The following is a 19,620-nucleotide window of genomic DNA, read 5'->3' on the forward strand; positions in this document are numbered from 1 at the left end:
CTGTGGAGATCTGGCAATGCGAGACTTGACATTAAAGTAATACACTGTGACTTACCGCAGAGAGGAAGAAGACCATGCAGGAGAGAGAGAAGCCGCTGGTGTAACCAAGATAGCCTGCAGAACGCAAGATGACAACATTCAGACACACATGAAGAAATACACATACTATAGGTAAGTGTTATTGTGTTGATGTTATGAAAGTGCTGTTTGAATTTCCTTTTGCTTCTCTGAATCATATTTTTGTCTCCTATATGGCTTTTTGAAGGTTGTAATAATTCACCATATAATAAGGAAACAGAGAATTTAAAGCTATTGTGTGTAGTTTCTGTCGCCCCCATGAGGAATTCTAAGTAATAACAAAACTGTCGGCGCGTCCACATGAAGCAAGCCTTTCGTGATCACATACCCACCCCCTCCCCTCCTCCACACAGTTGCTAGTAGCCAAGGAGGACACGGAGGAATAAAAAGACACGATGGACTCTTGAGAAGAGGTAATCATCTTGTACCTATGTTCTTCTACGTATTTGGGATTATTTTTCCGTACCCTTTCTTTGCACATTAACTCCTTCCACATTTTTCAACATAGAAACTTCATTCAAACATCAAAACGTTCAGCACCATTAGGACATTCCTGCTTCTATACAAAATTTCCATAACTTTCATAATTTCCGAAATATTCAAGGTTTTCGGGGGAGATTTTCTCGATTCGAAGTGAATGGGACGGAATTTTCAAAATTTGACACAAATTCATACATTTTCAACCACTATCTACTCGTTCATACATTCACCGAGCAACATGGCATCATGACTTCGTGTAAACATACACGCCACTTTCCTAAAGCTAAGTTGCGTGTTATCTGTACGCATTTTGAGCTAGCCGCGCGTACAGTACAGGCCAAAAGTTTGGACACACCTTCTCATTCAATGTGTTTCTTTATTTTCATGACTATTTACATTGTAGATTCTCACTGAAGGCATCAAAACTATGAATGAACACATATGGAATTATGTACTTAACAAAAAAGTGTGAAATAACTGAAAACATGTCTTATATTTTAGATTCTTCAAAGTAGCCACCCTTTGTTTTTTTTGATAACTCTGCAAACCCTTGGTGTTCTCCCAATGAGCTTCATGAGGTAGTCACCTGAAATGGTTTTACCTTCACAGGTGTGCTTTGTCAGGGTTAATTAGTGGAATTTTGTCCCTTATTAATAAAAAAGCAAAGGGTGGCTACTTTGAAGAATCTAAAATATAAGACATGTTTTCAGTTATTTCACACTTTTTTGTTAAGTACATAATTCCATATGTGTTCATTCATAGTTTTGATGCCTTCAGTGAGAATCTACAATGTAAATAGTCATGAAAATAAAAAAGAAACGCACTGAATGAGAAGGTGTGTCCAAACTTTTGGCCTGTACTGTATGTCTACGCTGTATACAGTGGGCGAGGTCTGCAACGTCACAGCGTAAACATACACGCCACTTTCTAAAGCCACGTGGCGTGTTACCGCGAGGCTATGTGTTATCGTGAGGCTACTATTGGTTTTCGGAAACGTCACACGCAGGTTGGGATTAGGAAAAGAAGAACGTGGAAACAAAATATCACGCGCGTGACACAAAAGAAACGTGAAACGTGGGACCTGATCCCCCGGTCTCCTGGGTGAGGGTCCTGTGTTTGACCCATCCTCCTCCCCCCCGACCAACCTCCCTACGCGGATTTTCGCCCTTTCATACGACTCGCTACGGCGCCAATTCACACGCAGTCACAAGGTAACGTAAGTCAGTGGAAGCCAAACGACTTGGATAAACACGCTAAAAAGCGATTGTGCGTCTTCATAACACACCGATAATGGGCATACGAATTGGCGTGTCGTACATATACGCCACTTCATGAGATCAGTCTGCACCTTAATATAAAACAGTGGCGCACTAAAGCTTTAAGTTCTTCCAAAAGGGTGTGTATTTGTAAAGGAGTGTCAAACTCAACTTCTTTAAGGGCCACATTGGAAAATGAGAACCACATCAAGGGCCAGACATGTATACTTTATTGACATGTTTTTTTAATATGTATTTGACTACCGTATATTATTGCATGTCTCATATAGCCTTTTTCACATACAATTTGGTCCACATAAAGTCCTAAAAACGTCAGCAAAAAGTTCCTGTCAGCAGTGTTCCTCCGAGGAGTTGTTGAGTAGTACGGTAACTTGGAGGTGAAGTGGCTTACCCAGGTGTTTCATCAGAGCCAGGGGGAGGATGATGCCCAGAGTGACGATGATGATGAGGTAGTTTCCATTCATGAACCAGTCGCTAGGTGCAGAAGACACACACACACACATACACACACACACACACACACACACACAAAAAAACAGACACACACAGACGCACACATACAAACACACAAAAACAGACACAGAAACACACACACAGACGCACAGACACACAGACACAAAAACAGACACGCGCATACACACATACACAGACACACGCACACACACACATACGCAAACACACACACATGCACAGACACATAGACACACAGACACACACGCACAAACACATGCACAGACACATAGACACACACAAAAACAGACACACACATGCACAGACACATAGACACATACAAAAACAGACACACACATGCACAGACGCACACACACACACACACACACACACTTCATTTCCTGCATTCTTGTGAATTTTTGTGCAACAATTTGTGCCTTTTCTGCATCGTTATGGTGTAAAAAAACAAAGATGTATTATAAGAACTGGATACAGCGTTCCAGGCGGAGCCCCGTTCATTTCTATGAGAGTTCTTCAGTGGCACATCCAGGCCCTGGTTTAACCATCTAAGCGTAAAGCGTGCAGCGCCCGGTGCAGGTAGTGTTTAGGGCGTGTCCAAGTCCACTTCTGCTAGTTTAATGGCGGAAAAAAGGGTCCGTGCGCCGGGCGCCTGGTTCTAAAGGGTTGTACTTAGTGTCTTCATTAATCAGAGGTGTGTTTTGGGGCGTAACATGCAACCAACCAATCAGAGATCATCTCCCATTCCCTTTAAAAGCCAGGCGCGTTTGGACCTTGGAGCATTGCTGTTATGATGGAGGATTTGCTGAGCAGGAAGGAGAGAAGAAACTGATCTGCTCGTGCGTGAAGTGAAAGCACACGGGCAGATAATATATACGGCGAGCACTATGCCCCCAAAACGCCATAATACTATTTCACATTGTAATATTATTATTTGTAATCTTCTGCATGTGTGTGTGCTGCTGTGCGTCCCTGTGTGTGTAACAAGCATAGTGTGCGTGCGCTGTGCACGAGCCTAGGAGCATTTTACTAATTTACTGTTAAAATAACAATGAAATGCTGCGTTATTGACTTTAGACCAGGTTTTTGTTGGTCAATGGTGCGATCACTTCCCACTGCCTCAAGATAGCAATACTGAAACGAGCAATAACAGTGGCGCCGTGCGTATTGTTGATTCCTAGTTGGTAGCAGTAGTACTCACTCAGAGCTGGATGTCTGGCCCAGAAAGGCTTGGATGACCAGCGGTAACTCCGATTTGACTATGAACAGGTAGCTGGACATGGCTGCAGGGGAGGAAAACATAGACAGCCTGAAGAAAGAGCGGTTATTAAGTTTCCATGGCCACATGTTTTTACATGTTCCCTCAAAACAGTGATGTTCTGGCACATTTGCTTCTCTTGGCAAGATGTATTATTACAACCTATAGTCATATGACATAAACATCTCCGTTACCAGAGGTGGAAATTAAGGATTTACAATTACTCACGTTCCTGTAATTGAGTCGTGGTTTTGTGAACTTCTACTTTTTAACGTAGTTTTGAAATCTTTAATTTTACTTTTACGTAGCCTAAGTATGTTTTTTGAAGTATTGTACTTAGCTACATTTGAAATCACATCCATCCAAAGGTGTAATTTTGGGAGTGAAAGTGGGTGGGACACAAAAACAGGGTGTCTGGGGGGTCCTCCGCCAGAAAAATGTTTTCTATTTGAATCCTGCATTTCTACATTCATTTCTACAGACTATGGTGATACAAAAATCCAGGAAATAATGAAGGTGATCATAATGATAAAGTCTGCCAGAAAGACTAGTACTAAACTATGTATAAGAAAACAATGTCTTCTTCTTCTGTGTTCTTTATAGTTTAATATCGGGGCGATCGCCAAGACTTGAAATAACCATTTTATAGAGTCAAAAATGTTTACACAAAAGGGATTTTGAAAAGTGGTGGGCGCATGTCCCCCCTGTCCCCAGTGGAAATTACAGTCCCAGTGGATCGTCCGGTATTGAGTAAACAAAAGTAGGCTAAATAAAAAAGGGCTCTAATGTTGTTTTGCGCCATCGCTTTGGCAAAGAATCACAGCGATACGGCTTTGTGCCCTCATCAAAATCGCAAAAAAAGACTGCAGTTTAATTAAATAAGTATAAATTAGAAATTACGGGCGTCTGGGTAGCTCACCTGGTAGAGCGCGCGCCCATGTAAAGGCCTTTTTACAGTCGCCGTTCCCGACCTGTTGTGCGACAGTGTGATGTCCAAATGACGTACAGTACAGGCCACAAGTTTGGACACACCTTCTCATTCAATGTGTTTCTTTATTTTCATGAATGGAATTATGTACTTAACAAAAGTGTGAAATAACTGAAAACATGTCTTATATTTTAGATTCTTCAAAGTAGCCACCCTTTGCTTTTTTTTGATAACTCTGCAAACCCTTGGTGTTCTCTCAATGAGCTTCATGAGGTAGTCACCTGAAATGGTTTTATCTTCACAGGTGTGCTTTGTCAGGGTTAATTAGTGGAAGTTTTTCCCTTATTAATAAAAAAGCAAAGGGTAATCTGAAGAATCTAAAATATAAGACATGTTTTCAGTTATTTCACACTTTTTTGTTAAGTACATAATTCCATATGTGTTCATTCATAGTTTTGATGCCTTCAGTGAGAATCTACAATGTAAATAGTCATGAAAATAAAAAGGAAACACATTGAATGAGAAGGTGTGTCCAAACTTTTGGCCTGTACTGTAGATCTCGCTGGCGCGCCATTTTTTTCAGCGGCGCGCAACAAAGCAGAAACAGGAAGCCTGGACGAGTTCGAGGGCAAGTCTCTCTTGTAAACTTACTGGGTTAAGATGAGTTCTTTTCTGGTGAATGAAAGGCTCGATCCGACCAAGTAGGTCATTGAATCGTATGAAGTATTCAAAGTGCTTTGACGTCAACGCTGCTGCCAGTTCTGCCGTTGTTTACCTTTTTCTTCTTCTTCTAGTCTCGTAGAAATGGCAAAGGTCGGTCGCCTTTCCTCGTTAGCGCCACCTCTGTTCAGGAGAAGACTGCAACTAGTGTTGCGAACACCGCGCGCAAGTATAAACCGTTACGGCGCTCCCGTGATGTCACACTGTCGCGCAACAGGTCGGGAACGGCGAGTATAATGAACGTTTAAAGAGGCTTAGTCCTCGACGCAGCAGCCGCGGATTCAACTCCGACCTGCGGCCCTTTGTTGCATGTCATTCCCCCCTCTCTCTCTCCCATATCAAGTCTACGTTGTACTGTTGGAAATAAATCCCAGCTTCTTTGGACTTTTACTTGAGTATATTTTTATACCGGTAATTTGACTTGTACTTAAGAAAAAGTTCATCAAAGTAACAGTACTTTTACTGCAGTAGAATATTTTTTTTACTGCCGTCCACCTCTGCTCATTACCATATTTAATAAACCGGTGTCTTACCTCCGATGTTATGTAGCGTGATGACGATAGCTGCTACGATCTTCCCTGGGTGACCAAAAGCTCTCATGCCGAGCTGCTCGTAGGCACGAATACCTGAAGAATAACAAGGAACCGAGGCATCAAAATGCAGAAATTCTGACACCTGTACAGAAATAGTCAAACTGAATCCATCCATCCATCCATCCATCGTCAACCACTTATCCGCGCACAGGGTCGTGGGGGGGCTGGAGCCAATCCCAGCATACGTCGGGCGAAAGGCGGGGTACACCCTGGACAGGTCGCCAGTCCATCGCAGCAAACTGAATCTGCTTTTTTTTTTCTTTTTTTGTTTTTACAGAACCTTACCCATCTGAGGGTTTCCCCCCAAAAAATATCATCATAAACAATTGTCAATTAATTGCCTGAAGAGACTAGCCTACAAAATCTAGACGCACCCTAGCGGCAGCAAATTTTATTTGCAGCCAGGGGGGGGTCTAGGCACTTTGGTTTTTTCAGCTTGCAAGTCAATGGAGACTTGCGAGCTGAAAAAACCAAACTCTGGTCAGGCCAATCACATCGTGTATAGAGTGGGTGGGCGGGGCTTATGGCTGCTGCTGCTGGGAACAGCGGTCTTCTGGAAGACTTGGAGTTCAGCTTTTCTTTGAGAAAAGAACAAAGAACGGCACAGAAGTCATTCTTAAAAAAGGAAGATGTGTTCGGAGTTTTGCCGACCGGTTACGGCAAAAGTTTACTCTATCAACTAGCGTCGCTCTGATTGGTTGGAGCGCTATCCTATTACGGCAGAGGGAATTTGAAAGACAACCGTTTATCCCGCCCCTCGGATTGAGCCCTGACCAATGGTGAGTTCCCAGACCCAACATCTGGATGTGGGTCTGGCTTGTCAGGCTATGAAGAGACTGAATAGAGAAAGGCCTTTTGGAAAGTTGAAGCTCTGAGACTGATAAGTTTCTGACAGTATTTTCCACATTTGATGAAGCCTCACCCACAACCCCAGCACTGCGGAGCAGCAGATGGACGGAGTAACAGGACAGAGCGGCGATACATGTCAGCAGGATCCTGTAAAACACAAACGGGTGTATCGTAAGTAATGTCATTAATGTCACTCCTTACATGTTGGGTTTCAACATTGGGGCGGGGACACATTATAACTTGGGAGGTCTTTCTAGACTGGGTGAACCTGCAGCTCAGGCTGGAAACCTGTACGTTTATCTATCCTGCTTCCGTTATAAATTTGCGGGGACCAATCACAAACTGGCTTATCCACCTGGCGCGCTATTGGCTGGTTTAACAAGATGACGATAGAGAAGCGACCGAGCAGCTTTTTACATTCAACGTGACGGCCACCGAAGCGCAGCAAGCCGTTGATGCCGCTGTGGCTGGTACGTCACCCAGATCTTTGGTCTGATTGGATGAACAACTATCCAATTGCGTACAGTCATTTGAACTATGCCCGTTGATCAGGCCTCTTGTGCAGTAGAAAATACAGAGCAGGTCTGGGGATAGCCAGACTAGGGTATTTCCCTAAAAATAAATAAAAATTGAGCGACACACATTTCCATTCCTGCATTCTGGGGAATTTGCATGCATCAGTTTAGGGTACAAAGGTCTTTATTAATGTAGAGGAAATAATTATTCTCCTGAATTGTACAAAACTTTCCTCATTGTCAAAGCATTACATGTGTCTTGGGATCGTTTTTTTTTTTTTTTAGGAATCATGTAGAGCACACGTGTCAAACTCAAGGCCCGCGGGCCAAATCCAGCCCCTCGCAAGGTTTGGTCCGGCCCGCATATCAATTTAGGTTCACAATAGATTTTGGCCCGCCTGGTTGTGCGCAGAAACCAAAAAAACAACTGTAATTATGCAACACTGAAAGCAGATTTTGGCAGATTTGCAGACTGTGAAACTCAGGAATTCCCCCAGAAGCAGAGAGTTATCATATTTAGGCTGTGAAACAGGTTGCTGTAAAACATATAATCATTGTTTTGCTTCATTCGCAAAACTCTCTGATGGCTAAAGAACTTTTTTTAAGGGCTTTATGTCGACATAACTGTAAGTGAGAAAGCTATATGAGACATGCAGTAATACGGTCAAATATGTTTGACTTTGATTAAATAAAAGCATGTTCATAAACTCTACATGCCTGGCCCCTGATGTAATTCTTATTTCCGAGTGTGGCCCTTAGTGAATTTGAGTTCGACACTCCTGATGTAGAGAATGAGACCTTGTTAAAGCCAGAAGCTCCAAAATTTAAATCTACATAAATCACAGCTTTATTTTTATCCCCTGCATCCTACCCCAAAATCTACACCTATGTCTGTTTGTCTACAGTTTGTCATTTTCAGAAAACCACTAAAGTTCAGAACATGTGTGTGTGGCTGTGCATGTGACGTTCAGGTGTACCAAAGCGTGTATATTTCTGGTGCTTACAGGAAAAGGACGATGCCAGTGTTGGACATGGCGTAGGACAGACCCAGAATGCCGCTGCCCATGATGGCATTGCTCAGGTTGAAGACAGACATCCCAAAAGAGGTTTTACCCTCAAACTGGAAAAGACACAAGACTATTAACGTCATGTTTGGATGCAGATTACATCACAATGTACATATAGCGTGTATAGTGTTGAAAACAATCTGTGTCCAGGTTGAAAAAACTAAATTACCATTCTTTTTGGAAATTGTTTTGGATAAATGTGTCAGCTAAATGTAATGTTAAAAAATAAATGTTCATTGGTCATTGTGCTGTGAATGAACATGTGGAGCATCCTCACGTCTGTGAACTGAGGTCTCTTTGATCCATCGCTCTTGTGTGGCAGGAACATTTCCTCCTCTGCTGGGATTCTGCAATGTCCAGACACAAAAAACTAAACTTTAACCCTCTGAGGACAAAAGACACGTTTGACGACACTCCTACTCAAAAAGCGAAAGTGCAAAATGTCATTTTAGACATTTATTTACTATGTTATTCATATATTACGCTACTTTCGTGAACCCCAAGACTTTCTGTAAACTCATTTCAAGCAACAAAACAATTAGAGTTTAGGTATGTTTTCACAAGAGATTTGAGATATTTTCAAAAAGCGAACGTCAACAACTTTTTAGCTTTAGAGCCACATTATCTCTTTACACATTGCTCGGGAACAAATTTGGGGCGTCACTGCACAGAAAGCTTAGTTTGTTCTGGACATTGTGATAGGAAACACACAGTATCAGGTTAAATGCAAATACCCTTAAAAGGAGAATTCAAGAAGATATCTAAAAATGCTCCTCAGAGGTTTAAATAGTATGAACGTATTTGATTTACCGAGAATTCATTTAGCGAGTCAGTAAATGTAGGAACACATAGGCACACATATAACATAGTATAATACAAACATATAATATAGGCACACATATAACATAGTGTGATATAAACATATAATATAGGCACACATATAACATAGTATAATACAAACATATAATATAGGCACACATATAACATAGTGTGATATAAACATATAATATAGGCACACATATAACATAGTGTGATATAAACACATAATATAGGCACACATATAACATAGTGTGATATAAACACATAATATAGGCACACATATAACATAGTGTAATATAAACACATAATATAGGCACACATATAACATAGTGTAATATAAACACAATATAGGCACACATATAACCTAGTGTGATATAAACACATAATATAGGCACACATATAACATAGTGTGATATAAACATATAATATAGGCACACATATAACCTAGTGTGATATAAACACATAATATAGGCACACATATAACATAGTGTGATATAAACATATAGTATAGGCACACATATAACATAGTGTGATATAAACACATAATATAGGCACACATATAACATAGTGTGATATAAACATATAATATAGGCACACATATAACATAGTGTGATATAAACACATAATATAGGCACACATATAACATAGTGTGATATAAACACATAATATAGGCACACATATAACATAGTGTGATATAAACACATAATATAGGCACACATATAACATAGTGTAATATAAACACATAGGAAACATACCCTCCCTCCGCAGGCACAGCATCATCAAGGTGATGATTACCAATTGATAGCTTCTGCAGTTCCATACTTTAGGGACATAGGCTGACTTATTCCGTCAGATAGAGAGAGAAGTTTTTGAAAGGTGAAATCTGAAAAAAAAAAGAAACAAAACACAAGCAGCTTAATACCAATTTATGTAGAATATTTGCATATGTAACCAGTGGAAGTTTCTTTAGATGTAAGACACCGGGACACCGACATGGCTTTCTTTCTGTCAATCTCTCTTTTTATTCTAGTCACGGATGCAAAAGAGATGATCTCCTAAAATGCTCGCCTAGGTACTGTCAGGGCACGCCCTCATACTCTGCTTCTGACTGGCTAGTAGTCCTTACCTAGGTACTGTCAGGGCACGCCCTCATACTCTGCTTCTGACTGGCTAGTAGTCCTTACCTAGGTACTGTCAGGGCACGCCCTCATACTCTGCTTCTGACTGGCTAGTAGTCCTTACTTAGGTACTGTCAGGTCACTCCCTCATACTCTGCTTCTAACTGGCTAGTAGTCCTTACCTAGGTACTGTCAGGGCACGCCCTCATACTCTGCTTCTGACTGGCTAGTAGTCCTTACCTAGGTACTGTCAGGGCACGCCCTCATACTCTGCTTCTGACTGGCTAGTAGTCCTTACCTAGGTACTGTCAGGGCACGCCCTCATACTCTGCTTCTGACTGGCTAGTAGTCCTTACCTAGGTACTGTCAGGGCACGCCCTCATACTCTGCTTCTGACTGGCTAGTAGTCATTACCTAGCTACTGAGCATGTGCGACTCCCAACAAAGATGGAACAGAAGTGAGATGTCTCACTCTGTAGCTAAAACAGAGAGCTCAACACACAGGGTGAAAAGAGGAGCTGCAGCAATGTGCAGTTCAACAAAAATATGGTGTTTTTTGAAAATTAAAACAACTAAACCTATTCTGATATAACCTCTAAATACACTTATGAACCTGAAAATGAGCATAATATGGGCACTTTAAAGATTGATTAAAGTGTTCAGTAACCAGATAGATTTTGTGCAATATTAAATATTAAAAAGAGATGAATGCAAATAAAAACCTATTACACATTTAATCATTTGATGTTGATTGAATAACACTGACCTCAAAATGTAAACCGGTTACAACTGCTGTAGCTTTAACTGCAATATTAGATGTGTGTCATGTAGGCCTGTAGCTATTACAGTTAAAAATATTGTAATACAAATACTTGGGAGGGGGGTGACTGCTAGTGGTTATTTTTAGCCCAGCTAGCTAGCAGCATGGCCCCAGGGATGGCAAGGTTGGTTGTTGCATAGACTGTATATATGTCGTTTTTTAACTCTTCTGATTGGAGTTTTAACGGCAGGTAAGCGCAGACCTTCGGGTACTGGTGCCGTTCGTCAGCATGTACAGCAGAACACAGAGCTGGTTGAAAAAACGGCAGACTTTCTCTTAAGCTACCAGCTAATGCTAGCGCTAGCTAGCTTGGTTGGCAGAATGTTGACCAAGATATTTTTAGGCGACCAAAATGTTCCAGTTAACTTTGTCCCCAGTGTTAGCATGGTTAGCATCGCTAAGCCTCTGTCCTGACTGACAGGTCCTAAAGCATCCCCTGCTTTATCGTCTGTTTTAAAATAAATGGGAGCATCATTTACTAAATGAACATCATGCTGTGTTGAAGAAGACTTGGAACTAGCGACTGAGACCATAAACTCATTATGAAAATGTTTACTGAGGTAATAAATCAAGAGAGAAGTAGGCTCATTTTCTCATAGACTTCTATAGAAACAGACTTCTTTTTGGAGCCAGTGGAGTCTCCCCCCTGCTAGAAGTTAGAGAGAACGCAGCTTTAAGGAGTCTCCCCCCTGCTGGAAGTTAGAGAGAATACAGCTTTAAGGAGCTTCAGCATTGGCTTCACTTTTCAGGCCTGGAAATTGCCACTTAGGTGAGATGTCATAGCGGCCTACTATTTATTTTTACCCTGGGCCTCCAGGTTGATGAATCTGATTATGGAAACTGCATTTTTAAATTCCATTTAGTTCTAGCTTTCATAGTCTCGCATTGCCAGACCTTCCTTCGCAGCGCTGCGGAGGAAGGTCTGGCTAGTCCACACAGCATTCTTGAATGGGAGAAAAACTTGCTCTGGTTTATTGGCATTTCTTTAAACCAATCACAATCGTCTTGGGCGGCGCTAAATGCCACATGGAGTAACGGTGCCTCTGCAAAATGGTCTCAGGAAGGAACTTGTTTTGGTGGAACATGAGTACGTTCAAACCATAGTCCTCATAAATCCACCAGAGTTTAGAACGCCAACACAAAGAAAAAGGGATTTGTAACGGACATTCGGACGAAAATTAGTGAAATCTGGCGGAATTTCCGTTGACAATGGAGCAATCCCAGAAGTGGACCGTCGTGGATATAGACTATATCGCTTTCAAAACTCTTTTACAAAAGTTATATAACATAAAGTAAATATTATAAATGACTAGCTTAATAGTTTGCTCTTTGCTAATAAAAACAACAAGTAGCCAACACAACCAAACCAGAGTTGAGAATACATTAAATTGTAATATTTAAGTGTCAAAATTCAAAATTGAGTGTCAAACTCAGTTTCACTAAGGGCCACATTGGGAAATGAGAATCACATCCAGAGCCAGATGTGAAGTTCATTAGCATGCTTTCATTTTATCAGAAAAGTAAAATAAGTTTGACTGTGTCATTGAATGTCTCCTATAGTCTTCTCACCAACAGCACTAAAAAAAAAGTCAGGAATATTTTTCCTCAGCCATCATAGAAAAAAGTGCCCAAAATGTCAGAAAAAGTGACAAAAACTTCAGGAAAAGGAGGGCTGGATTTGGCCTGCGGGCCTTGACTTTGACACGTGCATTAGAATTAGGTTTGTGTTTGTGGGCCACAATATTTTCTAAACCTCAGCGAAAAGCAACGTGGCTCTACAGATAAGAAGCTGGACGGCTACAGTTGTGGATATCTCCTCCCTGTGGGCCTCGGGAGCGACAGACCGTGATAACAGCTGAGAATGACCTCTCTGCTCAAACATGACTGGGCTGGTTCTGCAGACATTGACATTTGTAGTCGTCACATGGACGCACGCTACTTGTGTTTATTTTCACCGACGCAGAGAGACATTTTCACTTCATTCCCTTTGAACTTCATTGGCATTACTAAATACATTCACATTTTTTACGGAGAGGAAATCAAAGACATACTTGAGTTTACCCTCATGTTGTCCTCGGGTCAAATTTGGACCCATTTTCAAAGTTTTTTTTAAATCTGACAATATGGGATGTTAAAATAAGCGCTGAAAATGTAAAAAAAAACTGTCAAAAAAATGTAGAAAAAGCACCAAAAAAAACATAAAGTGCGAGTGTGTACATGTGCATTAAAGTTGTTTTTTCTTGGATGCATTTATGTGTGTGCCCACATCCAGTGCAGCAGAAAGGGCATTCCTTTATTTTTAATATACAAATATAACATAGAAAAAATAAATCGTATAAAGTGAGCTGTATGAGAATATCAATGTTAACTAAAAAGACTGTAAATTGTATTGCAGTTTTAATGCACGCTCAATATAAACAGAAAAGTAACATGAACGATGAACTACTACAACTACTATTTCTGGTCACTGTTCCATTATCTTTATTGTGACTATTATTGCCGCTGTTCATCACATCCCCAACCGGCACCGGCAGACACCGCCTACCAAGAGCCTGGGTCTGTCCCAGGTTTCTCCCTAAAAGTTTTTCCTTAAATGCTTGCTCTTGGGGGGAATTACTGGAATTGTTGGGTCTTTGTAAATTAGAGTGTGGTCTAGACCTACTCTATCTGTAAAGTGTCTTGAGATAACTTATGTTATGATTTGATACCATAAATAAAATTTAATTGAAATTGAATTGAATTCCCGTCGACCATACAACTTTTGGTTTTCCTGAGTCGAAATTTATAATTAAAACTTTTTCCAACATTTTTGTCACTTTTTTCTTGCATATTTTTACGCTTTTTTATGCTTTGGTCGTTTTTTTTCTGCCGTTTTCGAAGCTTTTTTAGACATTTTTTCAACATTCTTTTACGATTTCTTTTCAAATGCTATAAAATGTAATAAATCACTCAGATTTAATGAAATTAGTGAACCGATCATTTATTTTACTTGTGAAAAGCGCTGTTATGGAACCATCCACGTTATTTTTCTTTGATAAATTTGGTTGAAAGAAACCCAAAAATTCTCATATAGTAGCTTTAAAAAAAAAAATGGGTCAAATTTGACCCGAGGACAACAGGAAGGTTAAAAGCAGGGGAGAGGAGTTCGTGTCACTATTGAAAAGATCACTTTCACTCAGGAAACAGATGTAGGACAATTAGATACGAAAGAGTATTCAGGCTCTACAGGGTGATTCTTTCCCTTGGCAACTATCATGTTTTTACCAATTGATGTACAGATTTTAAGGCATTTAAAAAAAAAATCAAATATCTTGAAAAATAGTGCACATAGCTGCCGTAAATTAGAAAAACAAACCTCCCCCGCCCCGATGTTTGGGCTCATCCCCGAATGTTTTCGGAAACCCTAACCCTAACCTAAAAGTATTTCAGTAAGTATTTTAGGTCTTTTAATGGGTTTAATGGTTCTAATGTTAACCCTTGTGTTGTCTTCTTGTTGTCCCTAGCTCAATGTTTTAGCTGCTGTGGGTTTTTATTTCAAAATTGATATCACTTTATCTGACATTTTGTTGTTTTTTTCCAACATTTTGTCACTTTTTCAATGTTTTAGTTTTTTTTTTTTTTTGTGTGTTCTGGATGCTTTTTCCAAAGTTTATGACTTTTTCTTCCGGTGGCTTTTTTTTCATTGTTTTTGTTGCTTTGCTCAAAGTTTTGTCGTATTTTTCATTTATTTTTTTACATTTTCAGTCCTTATTTTGACATCACACATTTTCTATCATAAAAAACTGAAGGGTTAAATAAAATGTATTCAAAAGTTGGAATGGATATTTAGATGTTGACACCGGGGCATTGATTTAATCTTTCCAGGAAAGAGGCCGTGGCAGGTGTGTGGAGGTGACCTTTTTATTTAAAGTTTGATACTCCCGCTGACCGTCCTGTCCAGTGGTTCTTTTAACCAGCTTTTAATATCTGTGTCCTCCTTTCGAATGGGTTTTTAGATAACCTAACATGTTTTTTTATGGTTTTAAATTGTGTTCCCATATCAGTGGTCCCCTTGTGCCCGTGCCCCTCATAGCGCCTATGACGGGCGCTGCGTTTTAACCCCAACCTAACCCTAATGCCTGGCTCCGTGCCTGGAAGACGGATGCATTGTTTCAGCAAAAAAAATAAATAATAATAAACAGCATTGAGCCTGATTGGGGCTCTAAATTCCTAACTGTGATCACATCATAAAACCTGAGTTTGGATGAATGATGCATTTGATGTATCAGATGTTTGAATCTGCTTTTAATATTTTGTGAATCTGTATAACCATGTAGGACAATGTCCCGTGTGCCTGTTCACCTGATACTTTACGACTTCTTGTGATGCAGATACACCCCACCCATCCTGTGCACCAATCAGGTTCAAGAGATTTTTGGCATTGGCATTCTTTGCCAATGCTTTTGGGCCAAAGACGCATGTAAACACAAACGATGTCAGACTCTGTACTGTAGCACGTGCTTTAGGTCATTGGGAATCAAAATCTTCAAGCATCATTTATGCAACAAAAACCAAGCCAAACACTGCGTGCAAATTATTTTAACTTTACACCATATGAGGGTTTAACCAAATCTCAGAATAAAAAAAAAACAAACCGCTGGTGTAACACCCTAAAGACACCCAGACTTAAATGATTATACTGAACTGAACAGATGCTATTTGTTGAGAAAACCTAAAGGAATAGTTTGACATTTTGGGAGTTCCTTTGCATTTCTCTTTGAGAGTCAGATGTTCAGATGGACACCAACCTCATGTCTGTGTTAGTATAGCTTACATGCTCGCAATGCTTTTCTGACATGATTCATAGTCTTTTGAGCCATCTGTATAAGCTTACAGAAAGAAAATGCAAGCCTTTAACCCAGACATTACAGTTTACACAGACACAGATTCCTCCAGGACACATATAGAGTTGTGTCCACACAGTGAGGTAAGAGGGAACGGAAAGTGTACAATGTGTGCCTGAATGAGGCCCTGCCCTATTTTTCAAGCATGGAATGAGTAGATTTGCAGCTTATATAATACTGTTACCTTTACATGTGTTTTTTTTTTTAAATGTGCAGCACATTAAAGTCTACTCTTCTACAGTATGACGTCAAGCATCTCCATGTTTACCTCAACACCAGCAATGATTTTTGCGTGTATTTTTCCTGAGTTCTTTTACATGTACGTGTAGTAGGCCGAGTTGGCATACAGCTGTCACTTCATGAGAGCATTAAATCACTTGTATAATATAGAAAAGTAACGCACACCAAGGGCTGTCGTGAGGTGGTCAACAGTTGTTGTGTTGAAGAAGGCCTGAAAGCCGAACAGTCGTCAGAATATATAGAGAAATGCATATGGAGCCAGAGGTTTAAGCATTAAATCCAGTTCAGTTCAGTTTTTCTTCACTTATGTCATAACCCCACAACAAATCTGAATAACCTATGCATCAAGACTCGCCGTTGACCATTTAAAATGTCAATTCTTAGAAAGGAAAATGTGATGAAAATCAAAAAATAGTAACAATAACAGACACAATCTAAACCAAGCAGCCTCATTGTGGCTCAAAAGATCTTTTTGAACGTCACCAAAGTCAACAAATCATTGTTAATCCATCTGGAAACACTTCAAATGGAACTTATTTATAGAACGTTAACTAACTTTGAGTAGGAAGCCACTGTAATTGTTCCACATCTGGAGCACAGCTGCATAACCTGAGCAAAAGAACGAGACAAATGAGTCTGACAAACCTTTCAAAATCAAAGCCTCTTGTAACAAAGCTCAGCGCTTCTGCTGCGGGGTCTTCACCCTTTTCCTGAGCAGACCATTCCTCAAAAAGCCAAACCACGTGGCAGCAAAGTAAGCTCCAACTCAGCCAGAAGAATGGAGTGACTTACCGGTATATCTCCAGAAAACAGACCCGGCTGACTTTCTGAAGCAGAGGTGTGTGGGGAGAGGGGGGAGGGGTGGCCTGTGTGTTGAAGTTCCTGGGATCAGAGGGATAGTTTGGGGGCTGAGAGGATACCAACACTGGCCTGTTTCTGGAGCACGGAGCACCTTCGGGGAGAGATTGGGGAGAGGGGAGCAAATGTGGGAGCGGGCAGTGAGTTGGGAGGGCTGCTTGCTGAAAATGACGGTTTCAAGTTTCTTGTGATGTCACATGTAGAGACACTCCTCTTCCTTTCCAAAAAAAAGAAAGAAAACAAGGCAACTGTGGCTTTCTCTCAGGGGCTCTGGTGATGGATTGCTCTGTGGGGAATTCACTCGCCGCCTATGGCCTGCTCATACTGCACCCGCTGGGCCTATTGAATTGTTTCCATGTTTCAACGCTCCTACCCCCTGACCCTGACACTTCCCACTGCCCGCCTCTGAGTTGTGGTGGCAGACAGTGGAAATATGTTGAGGTGATCAGCACACGGTTACATAAGAGCCTGGCTGCTGCCGGTGGGCCGCTCTGCATTGGAAGCAAACTGGAAAAAGCTAGCTCGATTAGATCAATATGGAAAGGTTCCACAGAAAGGTAAATATATAAACCAGCTTCCCCCCCCGAAGTCTCTGAGCTGAGCGGAGCCGTTTAAAACGACACATGGTCCAGGATACACACATTCCCATGGTTATTTTGGTGTATTGTTTCCACACAGGAACACCCTTTCAGCTGAGTGTCTGTCTGTCTGTGTGTTTGTGTGTTTGTGTGTGCGTGTGTGCGCGCGTCTGTGTGTGTGTGTGTGTGTGTGTGTGTGTGCGTGTGTGGTAGTCCGTCATGTTCATCATCTATCATAGGCAGCCTCCATATATGGCGAAGACGGTGGTACTTACACCCATGGGAACGGAGGGTTATGTTTAATATTATGAAGACTTGCTGTATGCCAATGGCCCATGTTTGTGTATGTATCTAACTGCATCTATAATATTTATTTCCCTGTAAATTATTCCTTTTTAGTCTTAAACAAATTGTTAAATAAGTTGTGTGTGTGTGTGTGTGTGTGTGTGTGTGTGTGTGTGTGTGTGTGTGTGTTGTGTGTGTGAGTGCTTACATGCGTGTGTGTGGAGGTTTGCCTGCAAATATTCCTTATTCCATCATAGTATAGTCTGGATCAACTAAAGTACATTTCCAGGATAATTGTCTGACATAAAGTCCCTCGCCGTCTGCTCTCTGTATGTGTTGCTGTAATGTCATTTTCCGTCTCAGGCTAAAAACACATCTCTTCCGACTGCCCCTTGGCTAAGAAGATGATGGTTATTAAACAAAAAATTATTGCACTTTGCATTTTGTAGTTTGGCTTATTTGAAGCTGGTCTATATCCACGCCGTTCCACTTCCGGGATTGCTCCATTGCTGCCGAAAACTTCGCCAGATTTCACTCTTTTAGGCTGGGTGTGCGTCCCCTTCCTCTGTCTCTGTGTTGGCGTTCTAACCTCTGGTGGATTTTTGAGGACTCTGGTTAACTGCTCCTCAGATCCAGACAGCTAGCTAGACTATCTGTCCAATCTGAATTTTCTGTTGCACGACTAAACCAACTTTTCAACGTACACGTTCCACCAAAACAAGTTCCTTCCCGAGACTATTTAGCAGAGGCACCGTGGCTCCGTCCTGCGCCTAGCGCCGCCCGAGATGATTGTGATTGGTTTAAAGAAATGCCAATAAACCAGAGCACGTTTTTCTCCCATCCCAGAATGCTGTGTGGACTAGCTAGACCTTCCTCCGGAGCGCTGTGGAGATAGGTCTGGCAAAGCGAGACTACACCCCCCCCCCAATGTTGAACCCAAAGTTACGCCCTTGCCTGGAGCCCCCGGCAGAATAAATCTCCTCAGTACTTTTATGCTCATAGTGGACAAACTCTTTTTTGCTCCATTTTCCTCACTACCACAGACCTCGGTCAGCAGGCCCACATCCACACAGATTCACAGGAAAAAAACACAATATGAAAATTGAAACTCATAGATGAACTTTGATAAGGTGTGTTTAGGATAAAGAATCTGTGCTTGTATAGCTTGTGTTAATGTTACCCCCTTTTCCTACCAACAAGAACCAGGTGCTGGTTCAGAGCTAGAGCTAGTGCAGGTTCGGAGTTGGTTCGACTGACGAGCCTCCAAAGAACCGGTTTGCTTTTCCACAGAGCTAAGGAGCCGGCACAGAGCCAGGTTCTTACGTCGCTGTATAACGTCTCATCTTTCCCAGCAACGTCAGCGCCGCGGCGCCAAACGCAAACACAACATTAACAATGGCGGACGTTGCTTTGCTGGTGACGTTCGTGGCTTTGCTGACCGACATCGGCATCCACACTCGGCGGCTCCAACGTGTTCGCGCGGCTCGCCTTTATAGTGCAAGAAAGCAGCTCGTTTCCTCCTCCTGACCGCTGCTGATGTTGTTTATCTGCTAATTCAAAAATGGCGGTCACAAGTTTCTGTTCGTCTTGTTGGTCACGGTAACCCCGGTTCGGAGCTGGTGCTTTTGGTGGTCGAAAAACAAAGAACCGATTTGAAACTAGGCTCTGGCTCCGAACCAGCACCAGCTCTGCCTCGGTGGGAAAGGGGGTATGTGTGGCCACAACGTCAGGTCACATGTCAAGCATGTTGGCACGGAGACAGTCTCCACTGAGAGGATGTATTAAT

The 19,620-nt window shown here is 41.5% G+C and overlaps 1 protein-coding gene across 3 annotated transcripts in view; it reads right to left on the reverse strand.

The window, feature by feature from the left end:
- LOC120559612 (sodium-coupled neutral amino acid transporter 3-like) overlaps nt 1-17,375 on the reverse strand; it is a 33,508-nt gene extending 16,133 nt beyond the window's left edge. The window contains exons 1-9 of one of the 3 annotated variants that reach the window (XM_039801458.1): nt 16,906-17,375; nt 9,808-9,935; nt 8,511-8,580; nt 8,171-8,286; nt 6,725-6,798; nt 5,743-5,835; nt 3,505-3,586; nt 2,227-2,309; nt 56-114 (exon numbers count right to left, since the gene is read on the reverse strand). In XM_039801458.1, coding sequence (XP_039657392.1) covers nt 56-114; nt 2,227-2,309; nt 3,505-3,586; nt 5,743-5,835; nt 6,725-6,798; nt 8,171-8,286; nt 8,511-8,580; nt 9,808-9,872 — 642 coding nt within the window. In that variant the 5' untranslated portion in view covers nt 9,873-9,935; nt 16,906-17,375. The other 2 variants (XM_039801459.1, XM_039801460.1) reach the window with 2 other exon arrangements.
- Nucleotides 17,376-19,620: the final 2,245 nt, after the last annotated feature.

This window comes from Perca fluviatilis, chromosome 5, assembly GCF_010015445.1.
Source record: "Perca fluviatilis chromosome 5, GENO_Pfluv_1.0, whole genome shotgun sequence".
Classification (NCBI taxonomy): Eukaryota; Metazoa; Chordata; class Actinopteri; order Perciformes; family Percidae; genus Perca; species Perca fluviatilis.